Below are 13,785 nucleotides of genomic sequence, written 5' to 3'. Positions count from 1 at the left end.
TGTACAGTACCATATGATCATGGCAAAAATGCAAGATAATAAAGTTGCCATACACCCGTCTTTTTAACTATACTGTCAAAAAACAAAAACAAAGCAAGAGCTTAATTTGAATCCATTGAAGAAATATCTCCACACTTATGGAAATACATATATTCTCTTTCTTTTCAGAGAGTTAAACAAAAAGATTGGTACCACTCTTACACACATCTGCACAGTAAATATGACGCTACAGATCCTGTAAATTACTTTTAGCTTAGCTTAAAATTGGGATGCCAGAAACAAAAACAGCGAGCTTAGCTCTGCCCAAAAGTTATGGGCCCACAAGCACCTCAAACTAATTAAGTCATTAGATCTGGTTTGGTTAATCCACACAGAAAGTGTAAAATTGACACGTAGTTTTACTGGGTTTACAATATGTGCCGTACTATTTCTTAGCGGGGTGCAGTGACTCCCTGGGGTCTCCAGAAAATTACTGCTCCCAGCCTCAGTTTGTTACTTTGGGACAGAGCCAGGCAAGTGTTTCCCCCCTCGTTTCCCACTCTGTCTGCGGAGCAAAGCCAACTGGCTGTTGGTGATCATCACATTTTTGTTTAAATGTAACAGTGCCATCGATCTTCTCATTTAATTCGCAGAAAGAAAAGGAATACATATATGTCCCAAAAAAGTGAACTATGTCTTTTAAACTAATAGCTTTATAGTTTTACTGTTTATAAGCAAAAATTAAAGACATTCGAATACAGCCACAATACAGTGACTTGACAGTTTATTCAGTACACCGAGCTAAAATTATGCAACAGCAAAAAACAAACAAACTATTCTTCTTAACCACTATTAAGTTTAAACTCTTTGATATGAAGAGGGGAAGAGAAAATGCTAACAACACCTCTCGATGTACAAGTCAGCGTTTAATCCACAATCTGCAATCTTCATAATTGTAGGATTTATTGCAGGCCTATTGCACAAGTTTTAGCCAGGTGTACTGATTAAACTGGTGACTGAGGGTGTGACACGATGCAAAGGCTTCTTTAGCATCCCTTCAGCTGTGTGGCTATACGCTGCACACCAGGAGCCCTGAATCGTCTTTAATGAGGAGCTGAATTAAGTCAATAAAAGGAGTTCGGATCACGGCATGCACACTGGCACAGCAAACAGGCCGGTGCAGGTGTTACTTACTCCATCCTGGTGACCCAGACACAACACAACAGTCAGAGGAGAAGAAGGACTTGAGAGTGAGTGGGATGAAGAAGCAAGGATATGAAACAGACATGAACATGTGGTGGACTGAGGGCATCAAGCAAACGGGCAAGAAACATTTTATTCTACTCAGTTATACAGTGCACTGCGTTTCACGCGTGTTTTGCGTGCACACACTTATTTACAGTACATGCAAAGCGTTACCCATAAGGCTGGCGCTGTATACTAGAACTGTATAACTTGTATTAAATGCATACTGTTTACTGTGTAACACATTTTGACGGTGTGTCCATACACATGTATATGATGTGTTGAGGATGTATGATTTTCTCTATGTGCATTGATGTTGCAGCCATTTTTCTGCTGTGAAATGCTGATTTTACTGTTGAAATCACGTTGCCACAAAAATCATTTTACCCCTGGGAGCAATAAAGCCGAACTAATCTGATTTCAGTGTGATTTACCAGCTCTCAGTTCTTGCTGATAAGCTCCATACAGGTATCAAAACATTCACGCAAACAGCTGAGGGCCGAATTCTTTTCCATGTAATAAAAGGCCAGGGTGGTCCGATTCTGTCTTTTTGTGGCTTATCAGGACCAAAAGGAGTTGGTTTGATCTGACATTTCTTTTACCTCAAATATCTCGAAGCCGTAGATGTCCAGGACGCCCATGACCTTGTGGCGAGTTTTAGCCTGTGCCTGCGGGGAGACATTTATTGACGGCATTTGAAATACAGTATGACAGGGGAGAAGTGTGAGCTTAACTTGGCATGAAAAAAACATTGAAAACAAAACAGAATAACTGACTTTTTCAATTGAATTAAAATAAATAATACTCTTACTTTTATGCTTTCGTTGATCCTGGTCACCAGCCAGCTAAAGAGACGACTGTAGAGGTTTTTGGCAAGCGCATCTCGAGCATAGTAGGCCTATGGATAAACACATTGCTGATAAATATGCATGAATTCATTTTCTTTACATCTCTGCAGACCCAAAATATGTCCTTGGAAAAAAGCTAATTAAAAAAGCTAAAACTCAAGTTTTACATTTAGGCAAAGAAAAACAACCTTCTCAAATAATAAAAACTTATATTAGAGAAATTAAAAGGAAACCACCAACACAAGCGAACATGAATGGTAACATGGGTATTATAAAGTCTGGTTAAATCTCTACACTATTTCCTTTTCTGCTTTTGGTCATAGAGCATCCATGTTTTATGAACAGTTTGTGTGAACTTGCTAACCTCTAAAATATGACCTATATTTGAATTTCCAGGAGGAATCTTGCTCATCTATAATGGAGAGGTTTTCACGTAGCACTGACATTGATCAGAGTCGACAGCCAGTGGGGCAAGCCGAGAGGAAGAAAGGGTCCTTTATCTTTTTATGCACTGTGAGAGTGTGTGTTTGTGTGTACGTGTTTGAACGCCGACACAAGTAGGACAGAAATGAGCGGTTATAACAATTGTGAGTGTAAGTAGTCTCTGACCTGGGCCACATTCAGGGTGGTGGAGACTTTCTCCATCTTGGCCTCCACTGTGCGGTAGCTGAACGCCCTCTCCAGCACCGACTGTTCGGTCCCCAGCAGCTCACACATCTCCTTCAAATCTACAAGGCAAATTTGGAAGCAAAATTACTTCTGCAAAGAGATATTTTCCTCACCTTTTCATCATTGTTGTTACTCGATGTTTTATTATGCAGCTAACATGAAACTGGAGACAGTATGCAGGCATTTTAAGAGCTAAATGGAAACTATAACATATTTTAAGCTTTATTATTCATTTTAAATGTAAAAAAAAACAAAAACAGTAACAGTGGAAGACTGAAAAAAGTAATTTTGCAAAGTAGGAACACAAGATTAAAATCTGAGTAACATGTTGCACATGGACTGCTACAATTCAGCCTTTAATTTATATTTGAAATAAATATTTTCTTTGGAAAAGTGGCAGTGAGATGAATTGTGTCACTATCAGCCAGGAAAAAAAAATGTAAATATAATATTTGCCTAAAGAGAGCAGGTAGTGATAGTGCACACAGCTCTTGTCATATAACACAAATATTTGTTGAGCAGGAGAGTGAAGCAGCCAACAGGGGGCAGCGACTATGGATAAAGCAACTGAGCATGCAGGTAAAAAGAGTCCTACTGTATGTAAATAACATTCACAAACTATCAGAATGAAAATGCAATGAACCCGTCTAATCCAATCATTACTAACCACACGGCCAGCTAAGATGACCACAACTACTGTACATCATGCTGAAGACTCATTTAAATCAAGGTTGTATCAGTTGTAAAAGGATCCCACTCACCGTTTTTGTCTTTGATGCGACTCTCGTCGCTGCCATTGCAGCGCGACTCCGGCTTGAACTCGATGTTGCCGAGCTTCAGCACCGCAGCTACCAGCTCCAGCACCGACTGCACCTCATCCTCCATGAAGCCCACGATCTGCATGGCATTCTGGTGGAGGTAATAGAGGATGAAAATGAAAAGAGTAAGTCACTAGGCAACATTGTATACTTCAATGTTTGGACTGCAATATACAGAAAGGTTTAATGTTACAGCTTGGAATATTTGACATTATTTGTTGTTGAATCATTGTGGGAAACATGGTAACAGCTGCAGAAGAAAACTCGGCTATAAATGAAGGATCATTTGTCACTGTCAGTGGCTGTTAACCCACCAGTGCTCTAACATTATTATTGCAGCCTGTCAGCACTGTGGCTCATGCTTTTATGACAATAAATTTGACAAACAAGGCTTTACACATTCAGTATAAATGTCTCCTCTAAGATTAGATTCTCTTATTACTACACACATCATCTATTAAACGTGTATTTGTGCACAGTGGAAAAGGTTTTTGTAGTTAAGTACAAATAAGTGGTGCACTGATCAAGTTGTGTCAATCAGATCACCAGGCATTATTAACCTTTATTAAAAAAAGACAGAACTATATTTTGAGGGACTCCAGGATAAACAAAGAGTGAAATTATCTGTTAGAATCTTAAATCGTCCATCATACTCAATCGCAAAATATGAAACAACTTCCTTTTTAAAGCTCACAAAACAGACAATAAATGAATTGGTGAATTTATAATTAAGCCAGAATTATAGAACATAAATTAAAACTAAACTAAATGTTTAAGGGAAGAAAGTGAGGCCATCTCTAACTGCAGCCGAGAAGGCCATGTGGTGGGACTCATTGTTTGGAGGGGAATGTCCTCTTGGGTTTCCGGTGGTGAAACACAGCTCTCTCTGTGTGTGTGTGTGTGTGTGTGTGTGTGTGTGTGTGTGTGTGTGTGTGTGTGTGTGTGTGTGTGTGTGTGTGTGTGTGTGTGTGTGTGTGTGTGTGTGTGTGTGTGTGAAAACTCAGTATGAGAGGTGATGTGAAGCAGGATGTGAAATTCAAGGAAAACAGCACATTGGATTGTGACAGAACAGACTGCAAAGGGTTAAAACAGCAGCTGAGAAGAACATGCCGGAGCATGACTGACAACAAAACAGTAAAGCAGACAGTCTCCCTAACAGACACAACATCCTACTGTATGTCTCACCATCAGGAGAAGTGGCACTGCACAGACAAAATGCTGCTTTGTATGTGCACATTAATATTTCAATAAAAGGAAGCAGCTGCTTTTTCTTCTGTGGTTTTCCCTGAAGAACTGCGCTGTTAATTTTTTATAAAATGTACATGCACTTGGAATTTTCCATGTCTAATCAATAGTTCAGTTTTCACCGGCACATACAAGTTCAAAGTTCACCTGGTTTTGCAACAGGTGGGTGGAACACTGGTGAGTACTGGAGTGTTTTCGCAACCTTTTCTACACTTTGTTAGTTTGCTATTTGGGAGATAAGGAAAATTTCTATAAGGCCATACAAATATCAACCAAGACAAATATTTATTTGTATGCACTACTCACTCTGACTGTCCTAAAGTTGGCCGCATCATCCAGCCCATTGACTGCGGCTGAGTCCAGGCTCAGGTAGTTGTACTTGCTGAAGTCCCGGTCCAGCTTTAGCTTCTCTGTGACACACAAACCATGCTGTTACTATATAAACTACATTTGTTGAAAGCAGGCCTACAAAGCACACTTGAAGCCTTATTTCCATTAAATGCAAGTTACACACACACGTAGCTGTGAAAAAATAAAACGTCTTCTAATGGTGGTAAATTGCTGCATTAAATTACCGTCTAAAAAATACACTTCATTGTGCAGGTAAGAAACTTGAGAAAAATTGGTGCAACCTGCACACCACCCAGTGTATGCACACACACAGAGTTATTGCGGTGAACATTATTCTAGGAGATCAAATTGCACTCTTAAAAGCGCCCCTATCAACTAGCGAGAAAAATCTATTCCTCTTGTGGGTGTATGTGTCAGATTTCATTAGTGAGTGCATTAACTACAGCTAAACCGAACCCCTCTGATGTGTACACTCCAGAGTCAATGACCATTATATTGTTCTCCTGTGTTCAGGACATAACACAATGCCCTCTGTCCACAGAAAAGTAAATAGAGGGAACAGGTTTCATTGCCAGGCTTTGTTCTCTGCAGTGTTTGTTAGGCAGGAAGGTTGAGTCATTAATGTATCAGCCATGTGTTCGTGCAGCTGCATTTCTGCTTCATATAAAGATTTTAACATAAATCTGGTGACTCCAGATAAATGTACACAAACTTCATGCTCATAATAAACATACCAGTCTTGACACCTATATCAGAACAGTAAAAGGCAAATGATCCAAAAATAGAGAGTGTAGTTTCCCTATATCTGCGCTTGTTGTGTAAAGTTTTATTCGTTATTTCATGTGTATTCTCAGGCCTGAAATTACTCCAGGCAAACAGGCTAAATATATTATATTACCTCCGTTTGTGGTTTAGGTTGATAAAAAAAATCAAAAAAAAATCACAGCTTTCAATTTTTCAGTATTTCAAACTCCCACAGATTCATGAGCTCTTTAATCTATAAGGTAAATGTTTCCCAATCTTCACTCTTTAAAAAAAACAAAAACATTGATGAGTCCATTCAGTTCCCGTTTGCAGCATTTTGACAACTTACTCAGTGTGTCATCTGAGGCTCCAGACAAGAGCTGATAAAAGACGTGGAAGTTCCTCTCTCCTCTCGGCTGTTTCACCACACGTGACTTCTCTAGCAGATCTAAAAAAGAGTGGAGGACAACAAAAGGAAACAATGACAACTGTCCTAACAATAGTCTTCACAGGAAGTGTTTCTGCAGTGATTCTCAGAAGTGTCCCTGAGTCGTAAATATGAGGCTGACCCCACCTGAAGTATTAAGGAGGCCCAGTCTGCACTTATAGAGCTCAAACGGCTTCCTAGTCCAGTGATGTATTTATGTTGCCAAGGTGACCACGCCAATGTTTGGTAATTATCTGCGTGTATAAATGCCACAGGAAGTATACGAGGATATCGAACGTCAGCCCTTTCTCCTGGGCTACGGACCAAGTGCTACAGTACCTGATTAAAAGGAGACCCATCATCCGCTCACCGCATTAGGCGGAGTATGATTTAATTAAAGACCAACTGCAGAGCTCAGCAACATCACAGGCTGCTGGAGATCCTCCTCGCTGCCGGTTTGACTTAATAAGAGCATTCAGTTTGTTTTTTTAGAAAACATTTAGAGAGACTTAAGAGTTTATGTTACACTAAAGTGAACATTATGTTAAAACATAACTATGGTAAAATGTTTAGCCATAAAAAAAAAAAAAGAACTGCTCCTGGCTTTTTCAATATTTAGACTTTCCAAACTGTGAGTCACCAGTCGGTGGGTGGTGACAGGACAGAAGTGCTACTTTGCACTGTATCTGTGGATGCACTGGAAAACACTGAGATTAGAGAGCCCTTCACAGAGACCTGAGGGTTGTCAGGGGTTAGCGGTGGATCGAGTCTAAATGTGAATCTGTGACACCCACCGGCCATGAATCACCTAAGTGGCTCCATAAGAGCCAGAACATCAATAATACAACGTCAGTGACAGAGTGGCTGGCAGCACTAATACAGAGCTGTGATCAAAGACACACAGACAATAACATAAAACACCACTGAAAAGATACTTCCTTTATCACTGTCCAGTATTTTACCTTAATGAGGACCACTTTTTGACACAGGAGGAAGAGCAATGAAGACAGTCTTATGCTTCTCGTTCTTTGGGGGCTAAAGCGACCTCACACCAGTCAAACTATTCATTGCATTTTTCTTTAAGAGCCGCAGCTTCCCATTTTCTGCTGTAAAGCATCCTGAACACTCATTACATGTTCAGCTCACAACATGTTTCCTTTGCCTCAGATAAGCAAACACACATTTAAGTGTCAATGTGGGGACAATATCCTGTTATGTTTTGACTTAAGGCCTGCCAAAAATGTCTCGCTACTCTATCATTACCAAAGCTACTGACAATTGCCTTGTGAGAAATTACAGCCATCTATTCTCACTGGTAGGAAGCACTGAAGGCTCAGAGGATGTACATCGAGAAAATAATGAGCAGGGGAAACAGAGAGAAATCCATCCCGGCCTGCCCCGCGAGAACATCCACATCCAATCTGTCTGGCCAGCAAGCTCTGTCTGAAGACGTCACATGTCAGCGACTTGTCCTCACAGATGGTCCCTTGTGCTGGACTGACTCAGGCGAGCACACAGAGGTTCATTTGTGTCTCGGCCATCAGCTTCCGTCTTTGTTTCTGTGACCTCTGGCTGGAAAGCCAGCTCAGACAAAACAGTGTGAACAGACGCAAGATCAAACCAAAACAGAGAAAGAGCCGAGGGGAGAAAGTCGGTAGTTGGAATGGGGCCTTTTGTTAAGTCTAGGGATGACACGGATTTCAATCAAGCAAAAAAAAAAAGTATTTCAAGGCTTTCATTAAAATGTGCAAAATTACAACCAAATCAACATTCGATGGTGTGAAGATTTTACAGCCCTTCGAGGCAAGTTTGTGAATTTGGGACAGTCAGCTGACAGAGCCTGATGAAGTATTGTCTACACATACATACACACACATATACATATATATACACACATACATACATATATACACACATATATATATACACACATACATACATATATATACATACATATATATATACACACATACATACATACATACATACATACATACATACATACATATATATATATACACATACATACATACATATATATATACATATATATACATACAGTACATATATACAACAAGTCAAACATCTCAAAATTTCAAGAGTTTTTTTTATACAAATGTTATATATTTATTAAAAATATATGCATCGTTTTTCAGTGCTGAACTGCTGACTGCCTTTCTGACTCATGTAAATGTGTGAATAAATTATGTTGGAGAATAATTTACACAATGATTGCATATCCTAAAAGTCTACATGAGAATATTTTGATATTTCGTTGAGTTAATTGTGTAGCTGGGAAGATAGAAAAGCAATCAGTGTAACAAGAGAAATGGTGGTAATTTAAACTCGTATACACACAAATATTAAGCAGAAAATATAGAATGTGGCAAAATGTTTTAAGGAAAAACATTTACAACATGGTTTATTTTTTTATAATTTAATTACTACTCACAGTTGCTGATAACTCCACCGAGGGGATCGCCTTTGAAGTCAAACTCAATGTCCATGTATTTCCCCTGCGGGACAGAGTGCATAGTTAGATGTGAACTTACATAAAACTTGTATTCAGTCTTTTATTGCTATTGTCTGCTTTGGTAATGCTTTGTAACAACAAGCTGAGTATCACTACACAGCTCGAGTTCAGTTCAGTTCAGTTCACAGTGAGGAAGTCTGCAGCACCAGCTGTCAATCATAAACATAACTGCTTAGAGAAAAGCCGGTCTATGTGGAGGGAAAGGCCCCTCCACCCACCCCTCCCACGTTCTGCCTGCTGGAGGACTAAACACACTGTTTTAGGCCCCTTTTCTGCTTTTCTCCGAAACTTGGAAGTTAGAACACAGAGTCCTGTGTGTTTAATTTATTTATTTTTTCCTCCTCTGATGTATTAATAGCAGACAGGTCCCCAGAACAGGCCAGGCTCTGCTGGTGAGCGGGCTCTAGCCAACCTCAATAAGTCTGCTGCACTCAGCAAAATTAAGTGACAGTTTGATTCAGAGTTTTCTGATAAACTGGGGGAGCTTTGATGAAGTGGTGAGGAGGCCTGATGTTCGTGTCTGGAGGGTGATGCCAAGGTTACCTAAATATAAACAGATCAGGGGATAGATAATCCCTTATAATACTCCCTGTTTCAACTGCATGTCCAAGCACTGGTATGTATTTGTATTGACCAATGTAGGTAGATGATTAAAAATTGTGTAAAAAGTCAGACTAAAACTGGGACAGGGACAGTAAGAGATGGACTAACCAGTTTCCATTATTAAAAAATACTATAAAATGTATATATTGCTATTTCTATACTGCAAGAAAAAAAATTATGAAATAAATAAATGTCATAAGGGACAAATTTTCACCATGATGCTGCTGAATCAGGCCTCCCTGAAAATACTGAGCCAGGGAGTGTGACAATATCCCCATGGGAAAACAGAAAGCAAAACACACCCATCTCATTTCATAGTGCCACTGTCCATAAATGACTTGTTTTCTGGATTAGGGTGTGTCAATACAAAGACCAAAGTAGACACTGAATCATTCTTATCGTTCTGTGAAAGAGATAAGCATTATATTTCTCTTTGCTTCCGCTTTCTTCAGCAGACTTAAAACTTAACAAGGGCAGTTTTCTTATATTTAAGGATATGAATAATAATAAAAAAAAGAAAAGCTTACATTAACCAAAGTTTGTTTGGAACAAACTTTGCCCCAAAAAATATGTTTTTTGTGCTTGGCCTGCCTTGACATTAGGCCGTACTGTGCAGTTGATGAACAGCAGAGAAGGTAAACGGCCTTGTCCTGCACACCTTCTATACAGAACATTTACTACGGCCATTTAACATAAACAAGTGCGATGTATCACATGTGAAAGCCTTACAGTAACGCAGGCAGCATGTGTGTTGGTATACTGTGTACATCCAATAAATGTCTTCCAATTACATGGGAAATGTAGAAGAACACACATGATGACCCCACTTTTCGATTTGTTTGTGCCCCCGTTAAAACATCTACGAACATGTATCACTTCTCAAGGGCATGTATCTACATGAGACACTGGCCCTGAGAGCTCTGAAAAAGAAACAGTTTACATAGACAACTGCAGGCTTTTACTTTAACCACCCGGCTGTTTGAAATGCCGCTGTGATTTATATGAAACAGCAGAACTGGTGTCTGAGTTTAAACTTAATCAATTTTTTTTTTTTTTTTTTTTTTTAAAGGGACGACTGCTAAATCAACTGCAGAAGCAAGAAAATAAGCCATCATACCATTGTAGGTTGCACAAAGTTGAATTCAGTAAGAGCCAGACTGATGCATGAATAATTCAGTAAATATAGAGAGGAACAAAAAAAAGGACAAGCAGTAAAGAAACAAAAGCTTATTAACAAAAACAAAATAGATGACGTGTGCATCATATTAGGCAAATAAAGCCTCATCATCATCTTATGGATACTTACAAATCTTGAAGAGTTGTCATTTCTTACTGTTTTGGCATTTCCAAAAGCTGAAAATAAGAAACAAAATTAAGTACAGACATGAATAAAACATTGCAAACAATGTGACATTTGAGCAAAGAAAGCAAGTATAAAATTATAGCCAAGGCCTGTTTACAAACATTTAAAACCTTATTGATGATCCCTAAAGTTTGTGCCTCATTCCAGCGAGCTGTCAATCATATAAGACCTGGATGTCAAACCCATTTGTACTGATGAAGCCCCATAATTCTGTATGGATTAAGCAAAGCACCAGAGCTTTCCAGGCTTAGGAGGGGCTGAACCTTGATGTCACGCCACATTCAGGTCCAAGTGGTTCAATGTGTGCCCACGCTTATAAATAAACAAAAACAAACATGCTGTTTGAGCACAGTGTTTTGAAGTATGAATTGTTGTGTGTGAGCACATTGGATGAATCACCGACACATGTAGACCTTGTGTTTCGTGCATAACAGAGTATTTCCTGCAACAGGAGCCTTTTTGTTTTGCTTCAAACCACATTTTTCTACATTAAAATGCTTTCAATGTGTCATGCATCACAGTACTTTTAGCACAAGAGCTTAATTGCTGATAACAGCTGATTAATGTGTGTTTAAGTCTTCGGTTAATGTGAATGTGTGGGCTGCTAGTCTGGTACAAAGGCAGCCGCGGGGCGAGGGAAGCACCGCATGAGAGAGACATGGAAAGATAAAGAGCAAAAGAAAAAGAGAAATCAGTGCGAGAAATGAAACGAAGTGACAAAGAACAAAACCAATAAAGATTGTGAAAAGAATCACAGTGTCACAAAGAGCAAGCGTGACACAGATACATTGTGTTTAGCAGGATAACTTTGTTCCCCCCTTCCCTCTTCCTTAGTGTTGGGGCAATTAGATCGGCAGGGGCTAAACTTTTGCAGATGTGCAGGGTTCTCTACAACCCGGGCATACAGCTTCATCATTCATGGGCATTTCCTGTTCACTGCCCCCAATTCAAATACAGCTGTTTCTGTGCCAGCAGTGAGCTGTGGGAATGAGAATGTGTGTGTGAGTGTGAGCGAGGTCTCCTGGTTTGCTAAAGAAGTAAAAAGACCATTTAACAGTTTTCATAGGACTCCAAAAGTTATTTTGCTGATGAGTTTCTTTGTCTGTCAGTAAAATTCCCGTGTTTACATGACTGTCTATGGCTATGTGTTTTTTAAAAGTCGTTTCGTAGTTTGTGATTTCTATTTTAGGAGTTCTGGAGGGATTCAATGTGTTTTTATTATGCATTATTATTATATTTTCTCAGCTGTGGAGAAAAATGGCACGAACAAATCACAAATCAGTAAACAAGACGGGTGCTTATGACGAGAATGAAAAAAATACTAGAATACCAGCACTCATAGAGCAATATGAAACACTTTATTGCGGACAAAAGACAGACTTGGATTATATTTGTATTCCACTTCCTGGCACTTTTGCACCTCATTGACCTCAAATATAGCTCTTAATGTGTCTTTAGGTTTGAGTACTACAATATTGATATCTGTTATTGATAAATTAGTTGTTATGAGATTTTCTGAGCCTCCCTTCATCCAAAGGGGCGGATCCTTCTCAGGTGGAGCTAGTTATCATGTGTCCTCATTGCTGATTGGTAATATTGTCCCCTTTTCCACATGTATTATGAATGCTGATGATGGCTTATGGCTGAAACACATCAGTTTTTTTGCCGACAACAAAATGTTGCATATTGCTCTGTGAGCGTCAGTATTCTACTATTTTTGGATTTTCTCTGCTGTATTTTGAAGAGCTCTTAAATTGGACTGTTAACCTGTTCACTCATATTCTGTGAACATCAGAGGATCCAGCTCCTGAATCAGGATTCATATTGAATATCTTCACTCACCCTCCAGCACTGGATTGGACTGCAGCAGCTGTTCCTTGACCTTATTCACCTCCTGGCCCCTCCCACACACCGCTGCCACATATGACATCACCAGCTTACTGGCCTCTGAAACACACACACAAAGATAAATATTCAGTCAAAGCCTTTTGCTAGACATGACAGAGAAACAAGTGCGACGTGCCCACCCATTTCACCCTTCCCCATTAATTCCCCCTTACATCATCCCCCCCGACACCCATCCAAGCAGGGTGTGGATCATTCATTAGTCTGGGGGTACAGAGCAGAGGAGGAGGCCCCATTATAGAGAGCTGCTTTGTTACATTAGATGATGACCAGCTTGCATCATATTATCATCATTCATACTACTGACTTCATTGGAAACCAAAGGAATGCGCTGGAGAAACTTTTTTTTTTTTTTTTGGGGGGGGGGGATCTGCAGAGATGAACTCTCCTCCTCCACCAACACGGATTCAAACTGCTCCAACAGAGACCGTGTTTTTTTTTTTTTCTGGATGAGAAACGGGACACAGGCTCAAAAAGCAACTTATCCTGTCTGGAACAAAATGCCATGCCTTGTAGGATGACTGCTGGCATCAGGATCATCTCTCATGATCAGTGAGATGACAGTGACCCAGAACTGATGATGTGTGTGATGTTCCAAGTGAGGATAGAAAAGAGCTCCACAGTAGATGCTGGTACAGACTGCTGATGAGTATTTCATACAGACAGCTCGGGACACGCTCATATATTTGGATAAGGATAGAGGATGGTGGGCAAAAATGATGCAACAAAAAAACATTTAAAATGCAGAGATGGATAGTAAATGCTTTGTTAAGTAACAAGGTGCACAGTCTTATCTTTGCTTTTTCATCTCTCAGGGTATCAAATGAAAACTTCCTCTGTCAACTTTTTGCAGAGTCAAAGTATGTTATGGCTGCTGCACTTTCTGATGGCGTCAGATACTATTCGTCACAGCTTTGCTCTGACTGAAGTCAGAGCAGGAGAAAACCCCAGATCCACACATGAATGCCAATGACCCATATCGATGGGGTAGGTTTCGATGGCCTCATTCCACGAGAAAGCTTCAGGGTTGATGAGATTACTGAAATCCAAATTTA

At 39.7% G+C, this 13,785-nt stretch overlaps 1 protein-coding gene across 2 annotated transcripts in view; it reads right to left on the bottom strand.

Annotated features, from left to right (window-relative positions):
- The window catches only part of myo1b (myosin IB), a 58,614-nt gene that overhangs the window by 15,039 nt on the left and 29,790 nt on the right, over positions 1-13,785 (bottom strand). For both annotated transcript variants that reach the window (XM_069698697.1, XM_069698698.1), the window contains exons 5-13: positions 12,668-12,772; positions 10,769-10,815; positions 8,779-8,842; positions 6,249-6,347; positions 5,111-5,214; positions 3,503-3,650; positions 2,682-2,800; positions 2,036-2,122; positions 1,827-1,892 (exon numbers count right to left, since the gene is read on the bottom strand). In XM_069698697.1, coding sequence (XP_069554798.1) covers positions 1,827-1,892; positions 2,036-2,122; positions 2,682-2,800; positions 3,503-3,650; positions 5,111-5,214; positions 6,249-6,347; positions 8,779-8,842; positions 10,769-10,815; positions 12,668-12,772 — 839 coding nt within the window. The remainder of the gene's footprint in view (positions 1-1,826; positions 1,893-2,035; positions 2,123-2,681; positions 2,801-3,502; positions 3,651-5,110; positions 5,215-6,248; positions 6,348-8,778; positions 8,843-10,768; positions 10,816-12,667; positions 12,773-13,785) is intronic.

This window comes from Brachyistius frenatus, unplaced genomic scaffold, assembly GCF_029030835.1.
Source record: "Brachyistius frenatus isolate BFR_SWC_R1_liver_20210118 unplaced genomic scaffold, ASM2903083v1 Contig_27, whole genome shotgun sequence".
NCBI classification, from domain to species: Eukaryota; Metazoa; Chordata; class Actinopteri; family Embiotocidae; genus Brachyistius; species Brachyistius frenatus.
Note: the sequence above shows the minus strand (reverse complement) of the source record. Positions and strands in the feature narration are given on the sequence as shown.